General features: G+C 39.3%; 1 protein-coding gene across 2 annotated transcripts in view; it reads left to right on the forward strand.

The window, feature by feature from the left end:
- The window catches only part of U2SURP (U2 snRNP associated SURP domain containing), a 51,942-nt gene that overhangs the window by 15,554 nt on the left and 8,605 nt on the right, over window positions 1–27,783 (forward strand). Inside the window, exons 8-25 of one of the 2 annotated variants that reach the window (XM_068145554.1) lie at window positions 533–627; window positions 711–746; window positions 848–930; window positions 1,663–1,828; window positions 2,873–3,084; window positions 4,045–4,088; window positions 7,349–7,453; window positions 8,550–8,616; window positions 8,704–8,867; window positions 9,921–10,083; window positions 10,553–10,632; window positions 11,654–11,741; window positions 13,116–13,238; window positions 14,043–14,199; window positions 14,581–14,676; window positions 15,495–15,561; window positions 16,478–16,640; window positions 25,822–25,932. In XM_068145554.1, the coding sequence (XP_068001655.1) occupies window positions 533–627; window positions 711–746; window positions 848–930; window positions 1,663–1,828; window positions 2,873–3,084; window positions 4,045–4,088; window positions 7,349–7,453; window positions 8,550–8,616; window positions 8,704–8,867; window positions 9,921–10,083; window positions 10,553–10,632; window positions 11,654–11,741; window positions 13,116–13,238; window positions 14,043–14,199; window positions 14,581–14,676; window positions 15,495–15,561; window positions 16,478–16,640; window positions 25,822–25,932 (2,020 nt within the window). Of the gene's footprint in view, window positions 1–532; window positions 628–710; window positions 747–847; window positions 931–1,662; window positions 1,829–2,872; window positions 3,085–4,044; window positions 4,089–7,348; window positions 7,454–8,549; window positions 8,617–8,703; window positions 8,868–9,920; window positions 10,084–10,552; window positions 10,633–11,653; window positions 11,742–13,115; window positions 13,239–14,042; window positions 14,200–14,580; window positions 14,677–15,494; window positions 15,562–16,477; window positions 16,641–25,821; window positions 25,933–27,783 lie in introns of those variants that run through there. The other variant, XM_068145555.1, reaches the window with a different exon arrangement.

Here is a 27,783-nt window from a genome sequence, read left to right on the forward strand (position 1 = left end):
AATTGAAAGTCAAACTACACAGAACTGAGTAGTTATTTGTGTGACTAGTGTCATCAGAGGTACAAACTGAGATAAGGTCCTGTATGTTCTAGAAACAGTCATATAGGGGTGTCTGCCACCCTACAAGGTGACAGCCTACGTGAACAAATTTCTTAGGAAAGTTAGGAGAAGAAATAGAAATTAAGGAGTTGTGTGCATCATGAAAAGTCATCTTGATGGTCAATGGATCTCAGGCTCTTGGATGTGGAATTTGGTTCTCTTTTTCAGGGAACAATTCTTATTTCTGGTTAAGTCAGTTTTGTTTGAGATTAAAACACCCTGACAGTATCCATGAGGAACCATGCAGGTGGAATAATTCTGGTAGATACATTCCAGTTGATTAAACAGAAATTCAGACATACCAGCAATTTGAAATTTTTTGCAAGCCTGGTGTTCAGTACTAAAAATTCTTCTAACTCTAAAGTAAATTGAAAACTTCAGAATAAAGGCCTCTGAATGGTAGTAAGGTGTGACTTCTGTTAAACTTTTGTAGAATACAAGAGGAGCGTGATGAAAGACACAAAACAAAAGGTAGATTGAGTCGGTTTGAGCCACCCCAGTCAGACTCAGATGGCCAGCGTCGTTCAAGTAAGTGGGTGGGGTATTTTATGTTTGCTTCAGATGCAAAATTTGTAGACTAAAGTATATGTATTTTTCTTCTGTTTCTTCAGTGGATGCTCCTTCAAGAAGAAACAGATCATCTGGTGGTAATACAGTTTCTTTTTGCACTCAGTATAATATTGTCACTTAAATGCATAGTAAGTACTATAACTTCTTTTTTCATTCTTTTTCCCTTCCATCATTGCAGTACTGGATGATTATGCCCCAGGGTCACATGATGTTGGAGATCCAAGCACAACAAATTTGTATCTTGGAAACATTAATCCTCAAGTAAGTTTGGAGACAAGGAGTAAGGTGCAGTATTGGCATATTTGAGTCTAGCTGGATTTTTTTCCAGTGGCAATTTTCTCCCTTTTTTATTTTAAACCATACATATATATTTAAACCCATATACATAATGGAATGAAGCTGGAGGTGGGGAAATTCAGGCTGGATGTGAGGAGGAGGTTCTTTACCATGAGAGTGGTGAAGCACTGGAATGGGTTGTCCAGGGAGGTGACTGAGGCCCCGTCCCTGGAGGTGTTTAAGAGCAGGCTGGATGAGGCTCTGTCCAGCCTGATCTAGTGTGAGGTGTCCCTGCCCATGGCAGGGGGATTGGAACTAGATGATCCTTGTGGTCCCTTCCAACCCTGACTGATACTATGGTACTAGGTAGAGTTGGTGATTGTAGAGACAATATCTGTTTGAATGTCCTGTACATGAGGCTGCAGAAGTTAAGGTTTTGGCCATCAGTTACAAAATGCAGAAATGCTCAGTTTAAATTGTTTTCCTGTGTATATCTCCATGCAGGGTGAATCATATCTTAAAAATGTGAGCGTGCTCAGTTTTAAAATGCTGGGTTTGTAAATGATTATTTTGCATTAGATTGCATTGGGAAGATACCAATGAATTGTTTTTCAAGAAACTCAGAAACTCCAAATCTTGACAGTTGGACAATAATATGAAAGAGTATCTTTAGAAATACAGTGGCAAGATGCTAATTCTTACCTTTATTTCATGTAGATGAATGAAGAGATGTTATGTCAAGAATTTGGACGCTTTGGACCACTGGCCAGTGTTAAAATTATGTGGCCAAGAACTGACGAAGAAAGAGCAAGAGAGAGAAATTGCGGCTTTGTTGCCTTTATGAACAGAAGAGATGCTGAAAGAGCATTAAAGAATTTAAATGGTAAACAGATTTCTCAGTTTGGAATTATTAATCATCTGTGTAGGAATATTGAGGAGTAACTCTAGGCATATCTGCAAATGGTTTTATCAGGTTAGTGGTAGATATGCTGTAACTTCAACAGATACTACGCTGGGAGTGGTTTTAGTTTACCCTATTTTGCTGACAGCTGAGTGCTATCTAACTGTACCATGGTCAAGGGCTGTTGGCTTTTGCTGTGGGTAAAGATGTCAGATTTCTGAGTGGGAAGTAACATTTGGTAGTGCATAGGAAATAATCAATAATCAATGATAAATATGTGATGTTCTTTTTAAAAATGGCTACATTCCTGCTACTGAAGTGGTAACTTTAGTATGCCAAACATGTAATCTTGCATATGGACAATCTTGTTTATCTTTTATATCAAAACAAAACAACAACAACAATAAAAAAACCACCAAAACAAAAGGCAAAAAAAATCTTGAGTGATGAAGAAAGCTATGTCAGGAAGTTCAGGAAGAATCCAAAAATCAAAAATGAGCATCCTAGGCAAGAAGATGGAAAAATAGAAAGCTGCTTCTTGCATAGGTTACTCTAGAATGGTCCTTTACCAGGCCTATTAGTAAGTAGGTTTGTACTATGCAGTTCTAATTGGTTATTGCATAATTGAAAATCAGTTATTTCAAAGAAAACATTTTGAAGAACTGAAGCACAGAAATATAATTTAAGAATTGCCTGGTTTGTTATGATTTGCTGAGTTGATGTTGAGTTAAACCTCCCCCACCCCCCCCAATGAATCAATTAATTGTGTTCTTTAGTCTCCTGAAAAGAGGCACTGGAGAAAGATTAACAAAATAGGCTTTCATTTGCACATGCTGTACTCTGATAGGTGTGCTTATGTTGCTCATCAGAGTAGACTATGGCAGGCAAACCTAAACATTACCTTTAAAGAGAGAAATTTTGAGTAATGCAGAATCGATTTATAATGTCATGGTGGTTTGCTTTTGTTTTCTGTGTTGTGTTTTCTTTTGATTTAATTTTTGTGTGTGTTTTCTTTTACTTTTTCAGGCAAGATGATTATGTCATTTGAAATGAAGCTAGGTTGGGGCAAAGCTGTACCTATACCACCACACCCAATATACATTCCGCCTTCTATGATGGAGCATACCCTCCCGCCTCCTCCGTCAGGACTGCCTTTTAATGCCCAGCCTAGAGAGAGATTGAAGAATCCTAATGCTCCAATGTTACCACCACCGAAAAACAAGGAAGATTTTGAGAAGGTAACTTACAGTACCGTGGGCCATATCTCGTTGTTAAATACTACATCTGTGGCAGTTTTTCAGTGGCTTCATAGATTTGCATTGCTCAGGCTGACTTTGGCAGCCCTTAGCGTACAAGTTCACTGGCTCCCTGCCGTAGCCAAAGGGAACCGACTTAATTCCTGAGCTGTGTTTCATGTCTTTGTTAGGGTACAGTATATTTGCTCTTGATTTATTTTAGTGCTGCTTTAAATCTGGCGATCATTTTCCTCCTCCAGGCTCCCTGGATATTTTTCTCCTACGTCCCTTCTTTTTGTTGGCTGCCAAATTGCAGTATCTAAATTGTTTTCTTTAGATAAAATAATACATTTTAATTTGGGTAGCGTTATTTTTACACTAGAGGAGTTGATACTTTGTGTAGAAGGTAATTAATCTGGACATTGAGTAAGTATTTTATGCTACTTATGGAGTCAGTTTTCAGATTTTTGTTTCTGGAATATTATCTGATTAAAGGGTAAGTATTTTGTAATCACAAACCAACTTGATTTACATTTGTAAGATTTGGTTGGTTCTTTGAGTGACACTTAAATGTTAGGGCTGGGTTTTTTGGTTTGGTTTTTTTTCTCTTGTAAGACTTGGGAATAAAGTAATACCAACATGCTCCAAGTCAAATAGTTTAGAATCTTTTCATAAGCTTAAGAACTCCTTTCTTAATAATATGCAGTGTAGTACCTATTCAGTTCATCAATGTACATTCTGACAGGAATGTTCTGATACTTTGCAATTAGTGAACCTTTACAGTTCACTGACACGACCATTTACATTTGTGTAATTGCTTAGTTATAACTTCACAGCAGTGATTGCCTGCAAAACTTGTGATAGATGTGTAGTATTTTCATTGCATATGTATATTTTTGCTTGTTACTTGTTAACAATACTCACATATTCTATGTTTATTATCTGATGTGACTTCATATACAGACTCTGTCGCAAGCCATAGTCAAAGTGGTTATCCCAACAGAAAGGTACATGTTTTTCTTTATTATTACTGATCTAAATATAGAAAATTTCCCCTTCGGAATTTTAAAGAAAAATGGTGATGTTGAGGAAAAGGTAATGGCTTGACTGAGCAATAGTTCTTTTTTCCCATCACTCTTGAAAGAAATGTGTGTGTTTTACAGTCTTATTATCCTTGCCTTAATAATTTCTTTTAGTGAGGGTATCTTTGGTGTTTAATTATGAGCAGTAGAAATAGTTGCAGGGTAGTTCTGTGAGTGAACACTAGGGTTAAACAGCTTGTCTTAGAGATGATGACATAAATCTCTGAGTACTTCCTAGCTAGAATGCAGCTGTCTCCAGTGTGGTGGTGCTGTGGGGCTTTTTTCTTTACTTTTATTTGATGGCTTTTTTGACTTGTAGAATTTGTAACCCATTCAGTTAAAAAATGCCTTGCGATTTCTGCTCTATTGTTTATTTTTTTAACATGAAACAGTTAATTTTGGGCACTGAAAATGGTAGTTCCGTATTGCAAGGGTATTTCTGTGTTTTGGTCGCCCTCAGTGCTCCTATCTTCACACTAGTCTAGGTACACTCTTGCTCAGTTAAGCTAAAACCTTTTCCCAAACATAGGAACACAACACTGTTTTAAAAGTAAATAAGCACAAAAGATTACCAAATTCTCTTTGACATTGGCCTTGGTGAGCAACACCAGCTGAACTGTCTGCGGCAGCGGGGGACCAGGAAAACATCATGGGATGGATTGGGAAAGTATACAGTTTTTGACCAGACATTGGTACGATCGGCTCCAATAAATGTGGTTTTATGATAACTGAAAAACTTCTTTTTTTTTTCTCTTTTTTTTTTTTTCTTTTTCCCCCACCCCTCCCTTTTTTTTTTTTTTTCTTTTTGTTGGCCAACTTAAGCTAAATGACATTTTGAAATAATGCACTTAAAATGATCATCCTTTTTAAATACACTGTTTTAATTGTCACAAAGTCCCTTTTTGCCTTATTTTTTTTTTGCGTGTGTTTGGGGGCAAGAAAGATTTGTGAAGCTAGTTGTAGTACTGTAGTAACCTGTTTGTCAATAGATGCTCAAATGCAGTAGTGTTTTTGATTAAATTTTAGGAGAGTACAGTTTTTGTTGGGTAGAGACATGACTAATGAGGGCGACCAGGAGTCTTGATTGGAGAAGCATTGAGTAGTAGAACAAGTACTTGTAAAACTGTACGGTGTTTGCAGAGTAATGTAGCTCTCAGAGAAAAATGTTCCCATTTTATTTACTGTAGCATTTTGAAAGCTCCTATGATAAGAGAAGTTCATGTTAATTGAATTGTATTTGAAAATAACTCATTTTTTTCTGATGCCTTTGAAAGGTGCTAATGCCAGCTGCTAAGACTATTGCGCTGTGCATCATATCCTGCCAAAATTTGGACTGAATTCAGTGGGATAATACATTTAATTATTCTCCTTTGAAAACGTTCAGTAGTGATTTTAACATCTTTTCTTAGTACTTAGTAAATGGGAAGCTGTGAATATACACAATTAAGTCTTTTTCTGTGAAACTAACTTCCAAGTAGTCAGCCAAAACACATGTAACACCCTCTTTCAAATACGGGATGTATGGAAGGAGATCTGAAGGCTGTCCAAAGCAGATGTCCTTGTGCAAGCATAATCTGCTCTGTCACAACTTTATTGTACTCAATGAAAAAATGAATTTGATAAAAACCAACAATGTGATTCTGCAGGAAGCCAGAAATGATCACATTAAACTTGCCATAAAATAAATGCATGGTGCAATAGCTCAGAGGCTTGAAAGCTAACTGTCACTTTTTCTTACTGATGTTTTCAAATACAATTAATGTAACAAGAACAATCTTGCTGTTTAGTCTTTCAGAACACTGCTTTAAATAAAATGGCCACAGAATGACTGGACTGTGTCCTCTTTACAATGTTTCTGGGATTATAAAAAGCAAACAAGAAAATTGGGCTGTAGGTAGCTGTGTGGGTTTTTTTTTTACATAATATTTGAGGCAAATGTAGATTTCATGCTATCTGGTATTAACCAGAACATTTGCTAAGTTTGCAGATGGCAGGGGCAGCTTTTTATTACCCTTTTTAAGTTGAAAATTGTTTTCGATCTAGTACATTTTATCTGGCAGAACCTTGGGTACTCCTGCTAGAAAAATCACCTCATTACTGAGTAGTAGTAGAAAGTCCTGCAGCTTTTCAGTGTACCAGTTTTAAAAACTTTAATAATGGAAAACTTGCTGGAAGGAGAGAACCAAGATCTTGCCTATCCAAGAAAATATCAAAATGGAAAAAGCTGTTTTAAGTTTTTTCTTTGCTTGCATCGCATTCAAAGGATATGTATATGTTTTTGTAGGTAATCTGTAGTTGAGAATTTGGGACCCTGTTTCCAATAAACCCCCACAGGTTGGAAACTGGTCTTAACTATTCTTTCCAAAGCTTATTTGACTGTCTCCTGTTAGTGCGCTTCCAAGTGGCTCTGCATTTTCAGATGTGACGCTTCACATCTGCTTCTTGCCTGCCTCACGATGCAGTGCTGAATAAACCAAATACAGATGATTTTTTAAATGTTGTAATTAAAAAAACAAGTGATTTGATTCATTTGAGTTCATGAGAGAAGAATTACTGAATGGTATGACATGAAGTGACGGGTAATTTTGTTCTATGCCAGTAGTTGAGTCTTGACCAAATAGGGATTATGTAAACTTCGTAAAATCATTACCCTGTTTGGCATCAGGAAGGCTATTTGCCTTTCATATTGAATAGGTTGAAAGTTAAATGCAGTTTCTATTGAATGTTCAAAACTTTGTGTGTTTAATTTTGAGCATAACATTCAGCCACTTGTTCTTCCGTAAAACTTCAGTGGATACTTCGGTCCTAGTGCTAGAGAATTTAGGTGAGGGCTTAGTTTTTAATCGCTAATTGTACTTTGGTGTTCAGTTGTCCATTTTTATTGATAAAGGACTATTAAGCTTCTGTTAAGGTAGAGATGGTTGTAGACTAAGCTGTGGAAATTCAGGAAAAATAAGTGTCCTCTTAAATTCTCATTCCACTGCTCCAAGGCATGTTTTTATTCTAGAATGCCCGTGTCTTTGATGCAAGGCTATAATATGTTCCATGTTACCTTATCTTCTACACAGTTTTCTTAACAATACAGCAAAATAATCTCCTGCACAGTTGTAGTGTCTTAGGTGGAGTGTAGTTTTATATAGTGTTAGGTCTGAATCAATTTTTCTTTAACTGTGTTGTTGTTGTAGGAATTTGCTCGCTTTGATACACCGAATGATAGAGTTTGTGGTACGGGAAGGGCCTATGTTTGAAGCCATGATCATGAACCGAGAAATCAACAATCCGATGTTCAGGTGATTATGACATTGAAAATATTTAGTGCAGTTTATTTGAAGCACTGCTGCTAATACCTTGCATTTCTGAAATACTAATAAGAGTTGGTATACTTTGTCTTACATTTATGTGCAGGTTTAAATTTTACAAATGCCTGTGCTATCTCTTTATGAAGAATATGCCTTTTTTTTTAACCAGTTGCATCTGATGTGTGCATATAAAATACTATATATTATGTATAAATGCATTTTATAGTTAGGTATGATAAATAAAATTACATTTAGCACCTACTTTTCTGAGGAATTCTGAATCATCAGTGGAAGTGGGAACATTTATTTCTTAAAAAGAAAAAGAACCAAACCAGACAGACCAGCTCAATCTAAAGTCCAGTCTTCCTGGAGCCTGATTTTTAACCTTTAGTAAGATCTGGGGGCCCTTTTTCTTTGATGTCAATGCAAATAGGGTTAAAATGCAGAGGACATAGTGAAGCTGTCAAGATTTCCAGCTCCTGTCATTAATGGAATAAAAAAGGATCAGTTTCCAGTTTTTCTGTAAAATGCAATTTCTGAAAAACTGTTTCAGGGAAATAATAAATGACATTTCAAAAAGACAAAATACAGAGGTCAGAATATCTTGGCCATTAAAAGTTAGCTGCTTTTAATTATTTTTTTTTCCTGGCCTTGTCAAGAGCATTGGAAAACTTCAGGCCATTTAGCATTTCATCTGTGCAGCCTAAACATGTAACTATGTTTCCCTACACCACTTGTACTGAGGCTGCAGTTGCTCCCATACTGTGCTGGTGATGCTTCTGCTTTACTGTGGGGCTGCACAGTCACTCTTTCTGACTGTGTTCTGCTTTTAACCTCTGAGAAATGCTGTGTTTTTGTGGAATTCTGCTCTCTACTTTGCAGATTGCATACATATGTGTGTGGAGCGGTTGCACTTGTTCTGCTCAGCTGTGCTGTAGGTGTATGTGATTTTTAGCTATCTTGAGCTCACTTGGTAGCTGACTTGGAATTCTAAAAAGGATTTGGTTAAATTTCTTTATTCCTTTGAATTTGCTTTATAAATAATTTGTAATAAGTTTTCTTTCTCTTTTTTGCTCTTTGTGTTTAGGTTTTTATTTGAAAACCAGACTCCAGCCCATGTATATTACAGATGGAAGCTTTATTCAATTCTTCAGGCAAGTAGAATTTTAGTGACAATTCCTACCTTGAAACACAGTGAAATAAAAGAACACCAAAATAAAACTGCTTTTGTTTTTTTGTAGGGAGATGCTCCAACCAAGTGGAGGACAGAAGATTTCCGAATGTTCAAGAATGGATCATTTTGGAGGCCGCCACCATTGAACCCGTACTTGCATGGGATGTCAGAAGAGCAAGAAACAGAAGCATTTGTGGAGGAAACAAACAAGAAGGGTGCACTTAAGGAAGAGTATGAACTTCTATCAATTTATGATGCTGTTTTAACTGCTTGGATTTTTTTGGCTGTTGTACTTTTGTAGTTATGTCATCCCTGAGACATTACCGTGTTGGGGATAATATTACTTAGAAGCTCTCTTCATCTCAGTGCTTTCCAGTTAGTCTTTTTTTCTTTTAATTATATTTGTTGCTAAGAATAAGTTTTGGATTTGATTAGATTTGTCATCATTAAACAATGAGTCATTTCAACCCAGTTGTTAACCCCTTATTTGAAGGGCCTTGGGAAGGTAAGAGTTTTTGCCCATTTTTCTGTACCTAGCTGTTGGGGGCGGGGGAGTATATAGCACCTTTCTCAACATTGTTATGGTCTTGAGAAGTAAACAGTAATCTTGAGAGCAGTTACTAATAAGCAGGAAGAGGCAGATCAGAGTTCTTTGCTGTGACTTCTGATTGTGTTTGGGATGGGTATGGTAGTGGAAATACGGAGAGGATTTTCTTAATTTTGCTGTTACTGTTCCAACTGTGTCCTTAGCATGTGGTTGTTTTTTTTTCTTTCATTCTTTTCGTCATATTTCAGACATGAGTCATGGTTCTGGAGGTTTTAATACATTATTTATTGTATTTTCTTTTTGAAAGGCTGCAAAATTACTCTTTTGAAGAGTGTTATCTGTGTATGATGGTCAGGGAAAACCTGAAATAATTCTTTCATACTCGCTTTCTGAATCTAATGTTTCTTACTCTATGGCAGAAATTACTTGCATGCTTTAGATTTATCCATTTTGGTTTGGCTTAAACTAACCCCCAAAAGATAATTACTTTATTAGAGATACTGATCTTCAGCATTAGGCACTTCTGAGTTATTTTTCCCTGGTTTCTGTATGCAGTCCAGACTGGAGGGGGAACGTTTCTGCACTTTTTATGTAATGTGGATGCACATGTTCATACATCACTGAAAAAAGCAACAGAATGCAGACATATTTAAAATTGCTTTTGTTCTAAAGATGGAAAAATTCCCTAAAGCACTGTTAATGTTATATTGAAAGTATTCAAATTCCTGGTGTTTCAGACAGAGGGACAAATTAGAGGAAATTCTGCGTGGATTAACTCCTCGGAAGAATGACATCGGTGACGCAATGGTTTTCTGTCTAAATAATGCAGAAGCTGCTGAAGAAATTGTAGACTGCATTACAGAGTCATTGTCCATTCTGAAGACACCTCTTCCAAAGAAGGTGTGGTGATTTTACACAACTTTGTATTCCGGGGGAAGAGCTGGCTTAACAGCACACATAAAATGTACAAGCAGCCTAAGTTTCAGATAGCATTGAAGTTCTGCGTTAAAATGTGGGCATGAATTTAAGTATGCTCTTTTCCTGGGGGGTTTTTTTAGATACTTTTATTCTTTCTGAACCCACTTCACCTTACTGTGAAATTGAAGCCAGCAGAATAGTGTGTTCAGATAAGGAAATATAAATTGGAATACTATGGTCTGTCCTTTATAATACAGTATTATAGTGGCTAGTACCCTGTAGCATCAGGGGACAAATTGTGTCTCAGCATGTTTATTAACAGTATGACTGTGTTCTAATGTGATATTTCTAGATAGTTTAAACTATCTCATGTTCTTTCTGGAAAAATGCATATATTTTCAGGGCAATTTAAACTCTGGAGTTAGATTAATTTGGACCTTCTTTATTGTAGATTGCAAGGTTATATCTCGTGTCAGATGTGTTATACAACTCTTCAGCTAAAGTTGCCAATGCTTCCTACTATAGAAAATTGTAAGTATAGTGTTTTAGGTGACTGATGATTTAAAAAAGGAACAACATCCTAAGATTCAGTTTTGTACATCCCTGGATAAAAGTGTTGTATAGAAATTCACAGTTCTCCTGTTAGGATACTGTTACAACACTCAAGATATTTATATCTCTTTGCATGTTACTGTGTAGGGTTGCTTCCTAATGCAAAATGAAGTGTATATCCCTTATGCAAGGGGACCACTTGCCTGGAACCTCTAGTCATGAGGTCTGTGTTGATAGGTTGGACTCGATGATCCTCGAGGTCTCTTCCAACCTTAGTTATACTGTGATAAATGAGAGCAATTCAATCACCTTTTACAGAAACGGAGCGTGTAGATAGTAGTCAAGATAATGATACAGCAAATAATCCATGTGAAGAAGTAAATTATTGAGATAGATTTTTGTTTTTAAGGCACTGAACAGAATTTAGGGAAAATCTCAAAGGGAGAGTACCTTTGTCCTGTTCAGATATTCGATTCTATTTCCTGGCATTTCCCTGATGTGAGGGCGAATATTCAGCATGTTATGAAACTGTAGCGATAGCAATTGATGTTTTATTGCTGTAGTGTCATTGCTGTGCCAGTTTACTTCTTGCACATTGAGAGAAGCTCAAGGGACACTAGGCAGCTGTTATTCCCTGTGCTTTCATTGAGTAGATCAGAATAAAAATGTAACCAATAATTTTTTAGAAATAGAAATTTAGTTTTGAGACAATTCTTTCATTGTATATAAGGTGGTAAAACTCTCTTTATCCTCCTCCAGTCTTTTAAGGCTATATCAAGGGACTGCAGCAGATGTGAAGATCTCTCTTCACAGTTCTGTTGTTGTCCAAGGTGTTTTAATATGTAGTAATCATATTTGCTTTGTAGTTCAGTTCATGGCTACAATAGGGATCAGAACCCTGTGCCTTTGAGTCCTGTGTCCCAGGTATTTTCATGAATTATGTATGTCCAGAAAGCATCTATTACAAAGTTTAACTTAAGAAATGTATGTTTAATTCTAGTTTTGAAACAAAATTATGTCAGATATTCTCTGATCTCAATGCTACTTACCGTACAATACAAGGCCATTTACAGTCTGAAAATTTCAAGGTACGTATTTCATTGTTCTTTACGTGGTATACAAGTCAAATAAGTAAATATTCCTGCACAGGAGATTACATACTATGATAGGTGGCTTAGACCTCAAGCTTCCTAGCTCAGCTTTACTTGTTTTCCTTGTTTGGTGGATTTTTTAAATTGTTTTAAATAAAAAGTCTGCTCTCTTGCAAAAGTAGCTTTGAAATGAAGGAAGGAAGTTAGCATCTTGCAGCTGAAGTGTACTGGTAGGTATCTAGCTGTGGAGTTGAGACAATAACTATCTAGTACTTTAATTGCAAACAAGGCCTTGTAGCTTTCTAATTATTTTTGGACCATCTGCATTTGAGTTTCAAAAATAAGTCTGGGCAGCTCAGTGTGGCAAGAAGCTGCTAGATGTAACAGTGTAAAGTTACTTTTCATCTTTTTGATGGCTAGTTAGGCTTTATTTGTTGAGGTCTGGGAACGGTCTGACAACGGGTAGTTGAGAGCGATTTTTGAAATGCAGTGCTCTGCTTCTCACTGCTCTCATGCTCACCCTGGCTTTTCCTTCTGTTTTAAAGATGCCTCTGCCCTTTTGTGTTTTTTCATATTTTCTCCCCATTTAAATCATAAGCTTTAACTACAAGGCCTACAGTGTAGTTAGTTTTTCTGTATTAAGGTCTCGATCCTGCTTGTCCTACCTTGGAGACTGGACGCGGCACTTGGTGCCATGGTCTAGTCATGGGGCCTTTGTTTATAGGTTGGACTCCATGATCCTTGAGGTCTCTTCCAACCTTAGTTATACTGTGATACTGTGATACCTTCTTTACTCTGAGTTGCTCTAGATTGAGAGTGAGTTTTAGTGTATTGTAAAGACAGGCAGTAGAATTAGAGTTTATTTTTTTACATCTACATCTCCAGCTACATTCAATGTGTCCAGCTTGAGCTTAATCCTTTCATTTCCAATATGCTTAACTTCTGCATAAAAATGAAAGTAGGAACATAATCTCCATGTGAATAACCCAGGGTTAATTTTAGCTACATTACAAAGGAAAGCTATTTTCTTTCATGTTTAGTAGAGGAACCTGCTTCATACATCTGGGCAGAATGCAGTTTACTATTGGTATAGGAACTCTGAACGGCTGAAATAGATAATGCAACAGGAATTGGAAAGGAAAATGGAACTCAGTGAGTTGTTTTTTTTTTTTTTAAGTAGTGTCTATATACATAATTTTAAAACATTACTAATCTTGCTCAGCATAGTGTCATTGTAGTATATTCTGGCATGGAACTAGTCAGGAGTGTCTGTCTGCAGCAGTAGTTCTCTGTGGTGTATTTCCAATCACTTCAAATGTCTTAATTCAAGTTTATTAGCATGGCGTGTGTTTTTCTTGCTCTTCCTTCTAGCAACGGGTAATGACGTGCTTCCGAGCCTGGGAAGACTGGGCAATCTATCCAGAACCATTTCTCATCAAGCTACAGAATATATTCTTGGGGCTTGTAAATATCATGGAAGATAAAGAAACAGAGGTAAGTGACCTTGATAGTGCTGCTAGCAGGTGGTGTGGGAAAGGGTGTATATACAAAATAGGTCTAGCAAGAATTATTTTCATGTTCCTAGGTGAAGAAACTTGCTTTTTTTCTTTTTTTCTCTGACTCCTGCCTCTTTAATACAGGTGTAAGGGATATTTTCAGAAGCAAATACAGTCTAATTTGTTTATGCATTTTTTGCATGTAGATTGGGTGCTGTGATGTAGTTACACTGTGAAACATTTCAGAGCAAAGACCAGTGCACGATGGCAGGTATTTCCTTTGTATTGGAAATACTCTGTAGTATCTGTCTGTGAATTTTGAGTTAGACTCTTGGGTGTTAGGCTTAATTTCTGAGAGTTCTAAGCAGCTAGGCATCTGGCTGCCTGAATCATCCATTTTAGTTTTGTGAGTGCCACTCTTGGATGTAATACTGCCATCAGCTCTTGAGAGGAAGGTTATGACAGGTCATTTAAACTGGTGGTTTAGTCTTTGCTGTGTTGTATTGGAATAGTTAGTTCTTAACTTTCTAGTTATTCTACAGCACTTAAATAGATTTTTGTTTCTTCTCTACAGAGGTTATTTTAAACAGGATGTGTAGTGTTTTAGTTATTGTATTTAGTTAGTGTAGGGTTTTAGTTATCCATAGTATATTCAATAGACACTTGGCAGCAAAAATTGTTTTGGTTTTGGGGTTTCAGGTATTTTTAAGGCTACTCCTGTAAAAAGAAATTAATGAATAGTTGGAGTGAAGTAAAGAAAAACAGTGTAGATTTTATTCTTGAAATTACTATTTGCTTTCAGGAAGTACCAGATGATCTTGATGGAGCTCCCATCGAGGAAGAGCTTGACGGTGCACCGCTAGAAGATGTGGACGGAATTCCCATTGACGCCGCTCCCATTGATGATCTTGATGGAGTCCCAATTAAATCATTGGATGATGATCTCGATGGAATTCCTTGTATGAAATATTTCAGCTTTACTTTCAATTTGAATCTTCAGTTTTTGATGGTTTTTTTTTTAATTATTTATTTCCCTCAAGTAGTTTTAACAAGTACAGAGAGAATTAACACTGCATGGAGCATTGCAGGGTGTTGAATTGATCAACTAAATTTCGTGCTAGGAAGAATTAGTTTAAAAGCTGCTTTTAGGTTGTAATTGCTTCAGACATACAGTAGGTATCTTCTGATGTTGTGCACATGACATTCCAAATCCTAATTTGCTTGCAAGCAATAAACCAGTAAAATATACTGCAGTATTTAAATCTGATTGTTATATTAGATTTTCCCATTTGACCTTCTGAAGCGCTTTAGAAATGATTTTTCTCTGTCTTTTCCATCAGTGGATGCGGCTGAAGACTCCAAAAAGAATGAGCCTATATTTAAAGTTGCTCCTTCTAAGTGGGAAGCGGTGGATGAATCAGAACTGGAAGCTCAAGGTTAGTTTTTAAAGTATATATTGAACTGTGGTTTAGGTGCAGCTGATGGCTAAGCACCATGCAGCTTCTCAGTTCCTTGCCACCCTCTTCTCCTGCCCCATTGGGATGGGAAGGAAAATTGGGAGGAAAAAGCAAAGCCCTGTGGCTTCAGATAAGGACAGTTTAATCAAGCAACATAAAAAGAAACAACAGTAATAACAATAATGGTAATACAATAATATATAAAACTAGTGGTTTGCAATGCAACTGCTCACCACCCAATCTACCACCCAGCCTGCTCAGCTCCCCCTCTATATACTAAGCTTGTCTGTCACTGTGGTGTCCAGTGTACCATTAGCTGGTTGGGTTTGGCTGTGGGCTCTTCCCAGCTTCTTGTGAAATAAGAAAACTCAATGTTACTTAGCTATTTTCAGCTGATCTGTTGAAAAATGCTAGTGTGATTTCTGTAGTAATACACTGGATTTTCAGTTACAACTTTTTTGTTACAAGTGCAGAAAATAGTGTGTTCAATAGCTGCTTCAATAGTGTGCCAAACTTTAATTTCCCATTCATTAAGAATAAATATAGAAGAAAAATCTGGGTATGTGATTGTCAGTCTTCCAAAATATACTTGTCTGCTTTTGAAGGATATGCAGTGTAAGTGAAGAGTACCTATTCTGATAACATCCACTTTGAGTGTTTCTATCAAATAGTCTGTATTAAGTGTTAAATGCTGGTAAACTTTATCACATAGTGATTTTTAGTATATCCACAAATACTGATTTTTCAGATTAAGTGATAGCTTTTTCTGTTAAAATTGTCTTTACTATCTCTTCTAGCTGTTACAACTTCTAAGTGGGAGCTTTTTGATCAACATGAAGAATCTGAAGAAGAGGAAATTCAAAAGTAAGTACTTTTTCATTCTGTTGAATAAATATTCATTTTCTGCCTCTAAGGTTGAATGTCTTCAGAACTCCCTGTAAGATATCCATGTATTGAAAGAGCAGAATAAAAATTCAATTGTGAAAGTAGGAAAATAAGGAAATAGAGAAAAGTCAGAATTTTAGTGCAGCATGCTTTTGGTCCCTCTTCTTTTTCTTTCCCTCACACAAGAAATTACACCTTCTGGTACAGCTGTTAAATCAGCATCAGTTTAAAGATTGAGGTTGATAAATAGTAAGAGCTAAGATAGTTGTATTTTACATCTTGGAAATCTTGCTGTCAGATATGTATGAATGTATCTACACCTCTCCATTTTGCTTTCAGGGCAGAAACAGTGAATAATGTTCTGATCTATATATTTCTTCTGTGCCATCTGTTGCTTTTGAGCAGTCCTTTTACTTTGTTTTTCAGGCCATTGAGGGCATCCCTTAACAATGTTTTGAGCACCTTCCTGGGTTGCACATAGATCTGCAGCACTCTAGTGGCCAGTCTGGGAATATCACTAAATAGCTGCCAGGTCTCAGTTTTGTCTCCAAAAAGCAAAAGTGTAGTAAATTTCTTTTTGTTCTTTCATAAAAGAACAATCAGAGCACTTAAAGAGATTTGGAGATAGTGGACTGATTATGTAGCTGAGCTAGATAGGGACTTGATAACTGTAAGTTTCAAAAATACTTCTGTAAATTATCTGAGTAATAAAAACTAATGATTAATTGAAATACTAAGATGCTTGTCTCACAGGTAGAGACTGTAGCTGCAGACTTTTACATAACAATCTTACTTCACAGATTTTGAAACTAGTAACTAATTGCAGATGCTAAGCAGGAGAGAGAGGTAACTGTCTTAAATACATCTATGTTAATTCTGTATGTTTTTTGTAAAGTCAAGAAGAAGAAAGTGAAGATGAGGAGGACACACAGAGTTCCAAGTCAGAAGAACAGCACATATATTCCAATCCCATTAAAGAAGAAATGCCTGAATCCAAGTCATCAGTCAAATACTCAGAAATGAGTGAAGAAAAGCGTGCCAAACTCCGAGAGATAGAGGTCAGTATATGGTGTTTTGTGCCACCCTTCTGTATCTTTCCAGTCCTCCTGCCTCTGACAAGTTCCTTCTATAAAATGGGGGCTTATTTTTACTGAAATCATTATAGCCCTGCTAGATAGTAGGCTTTTTTTCAGTCCAGTGTATTTTACACAGGTGTGTTTGTTTACAGCCTATCCTTCTTTTGGCTTTTAAAGCAACACAGGGAAAAAATGAAAAGTTATATGAAGGGCTACTGCGCACTGAGAACTACTTGTCTTTTCCAGTGTCCTTTTTCAGTGTCATTGATAACCTCAGATTGCTTGGATTCCTCCATGCTTTCCTCCTCTTGGCAAGTGGGGAGTGCCTTTTGGATGTGGCCTTAGTCCTGTGCCTTTCTTGTTCTCTCATGTCTCTTGCCTTGAAGTGTCCATATTTTATTGCATTTAAAAGTTGCTCTTTTCACTGTGTAAGCCATTAAACAAAATAGATGCAACTAAACCAGGTAGTCCTGGAAATGGAGCATTTTAATTGAAAACCTACATGCACTTCAGAAGGACTACTACTTTTATTCTTTCTCCAAGCATAGATAGTAACATAGATGTCAAGGTGGTTGAGTACAGTTTTTTGTGTCTTCCTGCTGACCTCTGAGCCTGTGACTGACTGAGAAGGTAACTTGAATTTAGCATGAGCTTTGTCCAGCAGTGTAGCCTTTCAGCAATACAGTGCCATACAAAACCAGGTTTAAAATGACATGCAGTTTTCCAGTTTGTATTCAGTATTAAAGCCCATACTGAATATTAGAATTGTTACACCTCCTCCTGGTCAGTGCATTAAAATGGTATTAAGACACTGCAAAACTCCTTGTTGCAGTTGGAGCATCTCCAATTGACAGATTATAATTTGGGTAATGTTTTGAAGGTAGAATTGTGGCTGTCTACCTGTTCATGCTGTAATGTTAGCTAAAATCAGATGTTAGCAAACTCCCATAATACTCTTCTAAAATGTACAAGCAGTATTATTTTAATGTTACAACTATTGTTTCTCCTAGATATGCTCCTGTTTAATAATTCAGGTTATTAAAATTAATGGACTACAACTAAGCACTTAGAAACCTCTTGCTTTATAGCATTTTGAAAGTGCAGGATGCATAACCATTTGTGAGTTAATTCTGAATTTGAGAAAAGCTAAATGGGATTTATGACTGACTTGACTTGTAGTGGCAGTAGTTCAGTAGGAAATACATAATGACTGACTGCTGAAAGTACAAGTGAAGCTAGTTTTCATTTTGCTGTAATAATGATTGTAGCAGTTATGGAAAGGGCACCTGTCAGACTGAGTGTCTGTTTTATAGATGTTGCCTTGGCAGTTGTGGAGGCTGATTAAGAAGTGATTTAGTTTAACCATTGTCAGTTTTACACAGGCACAAGTGCTGTAAATTGTTTTATCTGTAACAATTTTAGTGGTAAATATTTGAGATTTTCAAGTGCACCATCTTTGTTCTTTATGGTAATTAAATTACCATCAGAGTTTCCACACTTGAAATCACTTGAAAAGGGTAGTGGTTTTTTGTTGTTGTTGTTTTCCTAACACCTCAGACATTATGTAGAAGTACTTAAATTTGAAAATGTATCCTCAAGTTTGACAGGAAAGTACTCCCTGTACTGCTTTTAAAGCATTCACTCCCAGAATTTCTTATCCACTACAGAATGAGTTGAGTTGGAAGAGACCTTTAAAGGTCATCTAGTCCAACCTCCCTGAAGTGAGCAGGGACACCTTCAAATAGGTCAGGCTGCTTAGAGCCCTGTCCCAACCTGACCTTGGATGTTTCCAGGGATGGGGCATCTGCCAACTCTCTGGGCAGCCTGTGCTAGTGTTTCCCTACACTCATTCTTTATAGCTAGTCTGAATCTCCTCTCTTGGTTTAAAATCATCTCCTCTTGTCCTGTCACAAGAGGTCCTACAAAAACACTACCCTCATCTTTCTGTTAGTCCCCCATTAAGTACTAAAAAGCCACAAGAGCCGCCTTCTAAAAAGCCCCAGAAGCCTTCTCCAGGCTGAACAGCTCCTTACTTTCTGGAACAACATGCTGGCTTTAACCTGTGTGGAGCCAATCACATGCTCTCTCTCAGTATTTGAGGGATGTCTGCTTACTCAGAGTGATTAGAAGACAACCTGTGCTCCCAAGTCCTAAACTGGAATAACACTGACTACTTTTCAGTCAGCAGGGACCTCCCAAGATTTTGGTAGGTGATCAAGAAAGGTCCTGCTGTAACATCTGTCCAGCTTCTTCAGTACTTTGGGATGAATCCCATCAGGTCCCATGGACATTTGTCTGATACTATTTTAATGTCTACAAAGTAACAATCACTGTTCCTGCAGTTGTGACTCTACAGAGGACTGGGCAGGCCCACAGTGGCCCCATGGGCATTAAGCTCTGGTGCAGACAGGGGCCGGGTAATAGGTGTGGCCTCCGAGCGACGTGAGAGAGGAGTAACAGCACAAAATTTGTACTTGAGATCCAAGTGGCCGAGGACACATGAGGGGTGCACAGGAGTGGGCCACCAAAGGGCAGGGGCAAGCTTTCTAGGCATAGGGACTGCCTCAGGAACAGCACTCCAAAGGCTTCCTCTCAAGGGTGGTGAGCAGAGGGGAGGTGGGTGAAGTGCCAGTGGGTGGGGCTGTGCATGGAAGGCACATCCCCCTGATGGCACAACGCCATCACCTGGCAACGGTAACACGGCAGTGCCAGTGCCCCGGGACAGTATAAAAGGGAGCATCCTCCTGTACCTGCTGCCAGACCTGACCTGGGAGCAGCCCAGAGAGGAGCAGCCCAGAGGAGGCCCTTGAGGAGCCAGTAGAAGTAGTTGGTGAGGGCTGAGGGAGGAAGGCCAGAAGCTAGACAAGGCTGCTGCTGATGAGACGAACTGCCGGTTTCTGGAGGTGCCTGAGGGAATGAGGATTTTTCAGGTTTGAGGAGCACTGCAGAGCATCCCTTCTGGAGCCAGTAGTTGTAAGAAATGGGATATAGAGATGTTGCCCCAGGGAATCCAGGCTAAGGGAGAGTAGGGCTTGGGCATCTCTTGGGAGGCGTGCCCAGCCTGTGGGAGGAGGAAGCAGGTCTTGCTCACATGCTCAGGGAGTAGCCGATCGCCAGTGCTGGGGTCAGGAAGGAATTTTTTCCCCCGGGGCGGATTGGCACTGGTCCCCGGGGGTTTTTTGCCTTCCTCTGTAGCATTGAGCAAGACCACTTGTCAAGGCTCCTCTGGTTCCCCTTGGCTGGGTTACTGCCTGCTGCTCATGCACCACGCAGATGGCCTCTCGTGCCCTGCGGCTGGGGGGAGGAAGGCTTTTTTTCCCCCGAGTGGGCTAGTAAATGCCTGTGGGGTTTTTTTGCCTTCCTCTGCAGCACAGAGCATGGTCCCTGGCCAGGCCTCCTTTGGGCCATCGTGGCCAGGTGCCTGCTGCTTGTGCTTCCACGAAGGTGGCCTCTCGTGCCCCGCATCCGGGGGGAGGAAAATGTCTTTACTCCCAGGATGGGGAAGCTTCTTGGGTTCCCCGGGAGCTGCTTTTTTTCCTCTGTAGCATTGAGCACAGCCCCTTGTCAGGCCTCCTCTGGCTCTTCTTGGCTAGGTTCATGCTGCTGCTCATGCACCACAGGGATGACCTCTCGGGCCCCGCATCCGGGGAGAGGAAACTTTCTTGACTCCGCGGCCGGGGAAGCTTCTTGGGTTCCTCAGGAGTTGTTTCTCTTCCTCTGTAGCACTGAGCACAGCCCCTTGTCAGCGCTCCCCCGGGCCCTTTTGGCTCGGTTCTTTGCTGCTGCTGCTGCTCATGCACCGTGGAGATGGCCTCCTGTGCCCCGCATCCGGGGGGAGAAAGCTTTCTACGCTCCTAGGATGGGGAAGCTTCTTGGGTTCCCCTGGAGCTGCTTCCTTTTCTCTGTAGCATTGAGCACATTCTTTCATCATGGCTTCTGTGGACCCTCATGGCTTGGTTCTTGCTGCTGCTCTTGCACCTCCAAGGCACCACTCGAGCCCAGGCATCAAGTCTGAAACAGGTGAAGAAAAACAAAAATAAAATCCTCTTTCCACCTTTAACCTTTGTGTTGTGTCCTTGAAAGAGTTTTTGGAACTGAACACCTCCTGACATTTCAGGCAAAGGGCAGTCTTACTGATGCACAATTCACAGGGAGTGGGGGAGCTGAATGGAGGGAGAAACTGACACAGGTCCAAGGGCTCCATGCAGGAGAGCAGCTCTCAGCAGTTAGGAACATTTCTAAGAGAATCCCCAATCTGGTGTGGCCATCAGACTATCAACTGCTGCTGAGACCAGCAGTTCCCTGGACACCTAGCCCCATGACCACAGAAGGGAATCAGAATGAGGACATCACAATAAATGACAAAGTGGTCAGTGATCTGCTATGCCACTTAGATGCACACAAGTCCATGTGACAGGATGGGCTACACCCAAGGGTGCTGAAGGAGCTGGCAGATGTGCTTGCCAAGCCACTTTCCATTATTTACCTGAAGTGCTGGCTAACTGGGGAGGTGCAAACGGACTAGAGGGTGGCAACTGTAACACCTATCTACAAGAAAGGAAGAAGGAAGGATGTTGGAAATTATAGACCTGTCAGTCTGACTGTATCAGTCTTTCCAGTCTTCTCCAGTGACCTGCTTGAGAGCAGTGAAGGGGAAAAGACCTAGGGGTCCTAGTGGATGGGAGATTGACCATGAGCCAGCAATGTGCTGGTGTCCAAGAAGGCCAAATGGTGTCCTGGGTTGTATTAGAAGGGGTGTAGTCAGTAGATTGAGAGAGGTTCTCCCTCTTTTCTGCCCTGGTGCGGCCACATCTGGAATATTGTGTCCAATTCTGGGCCCTTCAGTTCAAGACAGACAGGGAATTGCTTGAGGGAGTCCAGCTCAGAGCCATGAAAATGAATAAGGGAGTGGAGCATCTTCCTTACAAGACAGACTGAGGGAGCTGGGGCTCTTCAGCTTGGAGAAGAGGAGACTAAGGAGTAACCTCATTAATGTTTATAAATACGTAAAGGGTGAGTGCCGAGAGGCTGGAGCCAGGCTCGGATTGGTGATGCCCAATGACACGACAAGGGGCAGTGGGTGGATGTTGAAGCCTAGGAAGTTCCATGGAAACGGGAGGAAGCATTACTTCGCTGTGAGGGTGACAGAACACTGGAACAGGCTGCCCAGGGCGGTTGTGGAGTCTTCCTCTCTGGAAATATTCAACACCTGCCTGGATAGGTTCCTATGTGGCCTGGTATAGGTGACCCTGCTCTGGCATGAAGGTTGTACTAGACAATCCACTGAGGTCCTTTCCTGCTCCTAACAGTTTGTGAGTTTGTGGAAAGCTGCCTGGTGGAAAGGAGCTTGGGGGTTCTAATTGACAAGCAGCTTGTCAATTAGATGAAGCTGTGTGCCTGAGTGGCCAAGAAAGCCAATGGCATCCTGGCTTGGATACTCCTATGTCCAGCAGGAGTAGGGAGGTGATTGCCCTCTTGTACTCAGCTCTGGTGAGGCCACGCCTCAGTACTGTGTTCAGTTTTGGGCATCTCAGTGCAAGAGAGATGTCGAGGTACTGGATTGAGTGCAGAGGAAGGCAATGAAGCTGGGGAGAGACTTGGAGAATAAATGTTATGTGGAGTGACTGGAGGAGATGGGGTTGTTTAGCTTGAAAAAGAGGAGGCTGAGGGGAGACCTCATGGCTCTCTACAAGTACTTGAAAGGATGTTGTGGAGAAGCTGCTGCTCATCTCTTTTCACAGGTAATTAGTGATAGAACAAGAGGGAATGGCCTCAAGCTGTGACTGGGTAGGCTTAGACTGGACATTAGGAAACTTTTTTTTCACAGAAAGAGTGGTCAGGTATTGGAATGTGCTGCCCAGGGAGGTGGTTGAGTCATCAACCCTGACTGTATTTAAAAGTCATTTGGATGTGGTGCTTGAGGATATGGTTTAGGGGTGAACCTTACAGAGTAGGGTTATCAGTTGGACTCTGTGATCCCAAGGGTCTTTTCCAATCTTGATGTTTCTGTGATGTAACTTCCAGCCTCTAACATTCTGTGATTCTGTAACAGTTTCAGCCTTTCTTCATAGGAGAGATTTTCCAGCCCTCTGACTGTTTCAGTGGCCCTCCTCTGGACCTGCTCCAACATGTCCATGTCCTTCCTGTGCTTGAGCAGCTGTATCCAAAGCATACATCCTGTTCTGGATTTCAGGCCCTGTGTACCTTTGCTGAGAAACTGAAGTTCTGTGGAGTTTCCATTCTTTGTTTCTCTGGGTTACGGTGCTTAGTGTGTAAAATACTCACTTTTGTGTATTTGCTCATCAAGTCATAGGAGCTGAGGCTTGTGACCATGACTAGAACAATATAACCCTTTGGTCCTCACAGTCTGGAGGCTTCAGTACCTGGTTTATTTGAGGCCATTGCAAAACAGCCAAAAGATATCCAATTAAACAGCTTACTTATCATGGCTTAATAACAACAGATGAGACAGCTTGGTTTTTGCTTTACCAATAGTTTTCCTATTTATAGCAGTTGCTCTTTAGAAGATAATTACTGTCTTAATTTAGCAGATTGTGGTCTATTTTAAGACTTGGAGTCTACTGTTTTGCACAAAAACAAAAGTGAGGAATTGCTTAGCTTCAAGACACATGGCGTCCTGTGAGGGTTATTGAGTGTGCCTGAAGTGTTATGGCTGAAGAGATACTTGGCATGTGTGCATCAATATCGCTGTCATCTGTTGTTGATAATATGGTAGCTGCAGAAATTCCACTGCTCATACATTTGCTGGAGAGAGCAAGCTTTTGAAGAAACATTTTTCTCTGCTTCTGGCAAAGTCTAGGTCTTGTTGCAGCTTTTGCTGGGGCAAGTCTGTTTTAAGGAGAAACAAACCACTTTGCTCTGCTTTGATGCTGTCCTGTCTGTAATCAGTCTTGATTTGAGTGCAGTTACGTGTCAAGCAGAAATTCCTATCGTTCATCAGGCATCTGGTGATTGGTTTCCTAGTTAAGCATAGCATGTAGTATGCAGCTAATATATCTTAAATAAGTTGTGTTTGAATCTGACCATTTAAATTCTGAGGCTGTGAAATTCTGGAATAATCTCAGGTTAAAAAGCCATTTCCCCCCCCGCTGTGGACAACTGTGTATGGACTTGGTATCAGCAGAACATTAGAAAGCCATGAACAGTTTTTAATGCATGTAAGACAGGGTGCTGAAGTTCAGCATTTCTTTGTGTCTGGATTAGTTTAGCAAGTAAAGCTTCCTGATCAGTTTCCTAGTTTTCCTTCATTTTGGGTTACTGTGAGCTATAGGCTTATACTTCCTTGCTTTCAAAATATGGTTAAACAGAGATGGTGTCACAGCTTTGGCTAAAAATGTAAAGAAATATAACCTTGTGAGGATGGAGTTTTGTTCTGTGTTGGTGTGTTTGGGTTTTGATACTTTTTTTTTTGGTTGGCAGCTTTATGTACTTTTGTGTGTATGTGGTTTTTGTTATCATCTTTCTTTGGGTGATGTAGTTGGGAAAACAAAGTAGAAGTCATAGGGGCATGACAGCCCAAGAGGCCTTCTGATCAGCTAAGCCTCCTCTGTATTCCTTCTGTTCAGTACTGAGTGTGCTAAGCAAATAATGGCCTTGGAGTTGATGTGATTGTAGAGAATGCAGTCCTGAGTTCTTACCAGAACAGGTGGTACAGGGTGACTGAACATGTGGTTCCAAGAGGTATTCCTGCTTTTGAAACTTCTGCATTTGAAAACAGAAACACCTTAGGGGAGATGGAGTGGTAGGTGACAAATGCCAATGTCAGGTTTTCATTGGCTGCTGACTATTTAACTGGTTGAATTGTAACTAAAAATCGAAATTGCTCAACCATAGTCTGGAAATGAGGGAGGTAAGCTGAACATCTGGCAGAAATTTACTGTGGTAAACTTCTCCTTCTATGGAAGAAGATCCTGTTCAAAGTCATGCTGTTCTTGCCTGGATTTTACATATCTTAGCATATTTGATCTTCTGGTTAGATTGTTCTTGCAATGCCTTTCTTTTTTGCTCAGTCAGTAACTGCAGGATTAGAATGTATAGCACCTTCATGCCTTGTCTGGCCTGATGCTTTTGAGAGGGGAGAAAAAACCTTTAGGATTTGATTTTTAATTTTTTAATGTACTTAATTCACACTAGGGATTTGAGGACCTGGAGAATAAGAATCCTTTCAGATATTCAAAGAGACACAGTTGCAAAGTCTTTTCCTTGGTGTGTTTTCAGTGTGGAAAAGTTAAATGTTTCTAAAGAGGAAAATACCTTTTTGTGTTCACTAAAAACCTCAAGCATTGGAAAAAAATCTGCTCATGTATAGGACTGTGCAGGTAGGGCACTGGACCAGGAAATACAGGAGGGTCAGAGCACAAACATTTGGAAGGGAGATGACAAATACAAATGACTTAGTACTAAACTCTTATCTCACTCCCCCCAGAAGAGACACCTCCTCATCCAAAAAAACTGAAGGATTGTTTGTAAAAGGCTAGGTCAGCAAGAATAAAGAATGGACAAATGATAGATGAGAGTTAAGTTTTATGATGTGAATCACCCTGCAGAACGGTTTTAGTGTATCTAGAACAAAGATCCACATGGAAAAAATCTGACCTTGGCTTAACTTAGTGACTAAATTGTAGATTACTGAATTTTGTTGCTAAGCTTGATAGCACATGAGAGAGTATTAAGTTAGTAAAAATGACTTGTTTCAAATCAGCCACTCTCCTCATTATGCCAGTCATTTGATTTTAATATTTAGAGTTAAATGGGAAAAAAGGCAGTTTCTGAAGGAAAATTTGGAGTAGCCAAGTTGAATAATATATAAGACACATTTAGTAAATTATCTCATTTTGAAAGAAAAAATAGATAACTGTCTAAGAAATACAAGGGTCAGTGTTCTAACAATGAATTTATTAGAATGAGAAAAGCATTCCTTGGTTTTAGTTCTTGCCATGTTTGTAGAACCCTGCAGGTGTGTGCAGACAAGTACCTGGTTCTGTTGTATTGATCCAATTTAGATTAAGTTAGTATCTCTTTGTGCACAAACTTACAGAAAGAATGAAGAACACAGATCATAAATCATGGAAATTTCATTTTCAGCCACCTGCCTAACTGGATAATAAGCCGAATAACCTAATGGTCAGTATTATTTTCACAGCTTAAGGTGATGAAGTTTCAGGATGAGTTAGAGTCTGGGAAAAGACCCAAGAAACCAGGCCAGAGTTTTCAGGAACAGGTTGAACACTATAGAGACAAGCTGCTTCAGAGGGTAAGAAATGTTCTTTATGTTTGGCTCTGATTCTGTGATAGGCTTATATTGAGTTCATCAAATATTAGGTGGCATTAAGTGTAACAACATATGGTTCTTGTTCAAATTATGCTGTAATGTCAAACTGCATGTCTTAAGTTCAAGTGCTTTCTACAGAATAAATAAATCTATCTGTTAAATCAAAGTCATGTAGTACTTCACACTATACAGATGGGTATTAGTAGACTGTATTGAAGCCTCAAAGAGGTCACTTCTGGATCACACAGAAGTGTTTGCTTACATAAAGCAAACTGATAAGTGTGGGAATGGAAAGGGAGAACTGTCAGTTGAAGATGTTCATCACATTTTTCATTTTGCTTGTAGTAATTGATCTGTTGTGCTAAAGGCTTCTAGCATATGTGCTTACCATTCTCCAGTGTCTTAAGATTTCCTGGATAATTCCAGCTCATACTGTCACCCAAAAGTGAATAATTCTGTATCATTGCTCTTTTTTACTAGACCTCTCTGGACTGTGTAGTCAGAGTGGCTTTGAAAATTAGCATCATGTATGTGGTGTCATATGATCTTGAATCTTTGAAACATAACAAAAGAACAAGGAACTTGTTTGGACACTGCCTTTAGAGAGTAACAGTTGCTTCTGTAATGTGATTTCACACTGACAGCTCACTGATGAAATTAGGTACCCATGCAGTTTCTTGGAAGCTAAGTATAAATAGGTAGTTTCCACAAGGTCTGTCAATTGTGCTTTGCATTACTTGATACGCAGTATGTGACTCATTCACTGAGGTAATTTTGCACAGTACTTCGAAGAAAGAGACTTGTAAAATTCAGAAAGCTGATCCCTGAAGGACATTTACATATTTGGAGGTTGATGTTAGCAATTAAGTCTTTTAAATACAGTTGTATGCTAAAACTTAGCACTTGTGCAGTGTTTTCTGTCATTGGAGAAATGAGTGATTTGTACAGTAAGCACAGGATGTTTAGTTAGATTAGACAGTAGCTTAAAAAAACCCCAGAAATCTTAATCCCAGTAGCTTTTTTTAGATGCTGTGTGTTGAACTAGTTCAACTGACTTGCAATACTTCAGAGTTTTAGTAATTATCTTACTTTCACCTTCAACAATAAAGAAACATTTAATGATGATTATAACAGATTACTGAAAACAATAATAATAAGTTAAGGGAATAATTTTATCTTTTGTTTCAGTGCCAGTTAGTCTGTGTAATATTAGCATAATGCTGGTTCTGATTGAATTTCCCACAGTCTTGGTGGCTGGTCATAGTTGTTGAGCTTTTTTATCTAATTTATATAGAATAAGCTTTCCAAGAGTAATTTTCCTAGTACTGTTGTGTAGTGTGAAGAGAATAGAGCTACCTAAAATACTGTTTGTTCAGGCTGGATGAGGCTCTGGCCAGCCTGATCTAGTGTGGGATATCCCTGCCCATGGCAGGGGGGTTGGAACTAGATGACCCTTGTGGTCTCTTCCAACCCTGACTGGTACTATTTATTAAGATTAAATTATCAGTCATGTTATCAACTAAGCTAGGCACATCTTAAGAGGCCATTGATTTCAGTGGAATCTCAACAGTAGTTTGCAATACTAGGTATAAGGGACACTAAAACTTTACTGCTAAGTCTTTCATGTAATGAAACTGAGTCTAGATTAGTATAATTGTCCTGCTGTTTCTTATTCTCCTCTTCCTTTTTTCTTTCTTTTTTTTTTCCTTGCCCTTCTTCCTGTCATTTGGCTAAATCTCCCCTTCCTTGTCTTTGCTATGGAGTGTACAAAAATACATTCATTCTTGGTTTTTGCCATGGGAGGAATTCTCTGTCAGTACTGAAAGTACATCT

The sequence above is a fragment of the Melanerpes formicivorus genome, unplaced genomic scaffold, assembly GCF_026170545.1.
Source record: "Melanerpes formicivorus ecotype bairdi unplaced genomic scaffold, bMelFor1.0.p_v2 SCAF_12, whole genome shotgun sequence".
NCBI lineage: Eukaryota > Metazoa > Chordata > Aves > Piciformes > Picidae > Melanerpes > Melanerpes formicivorus.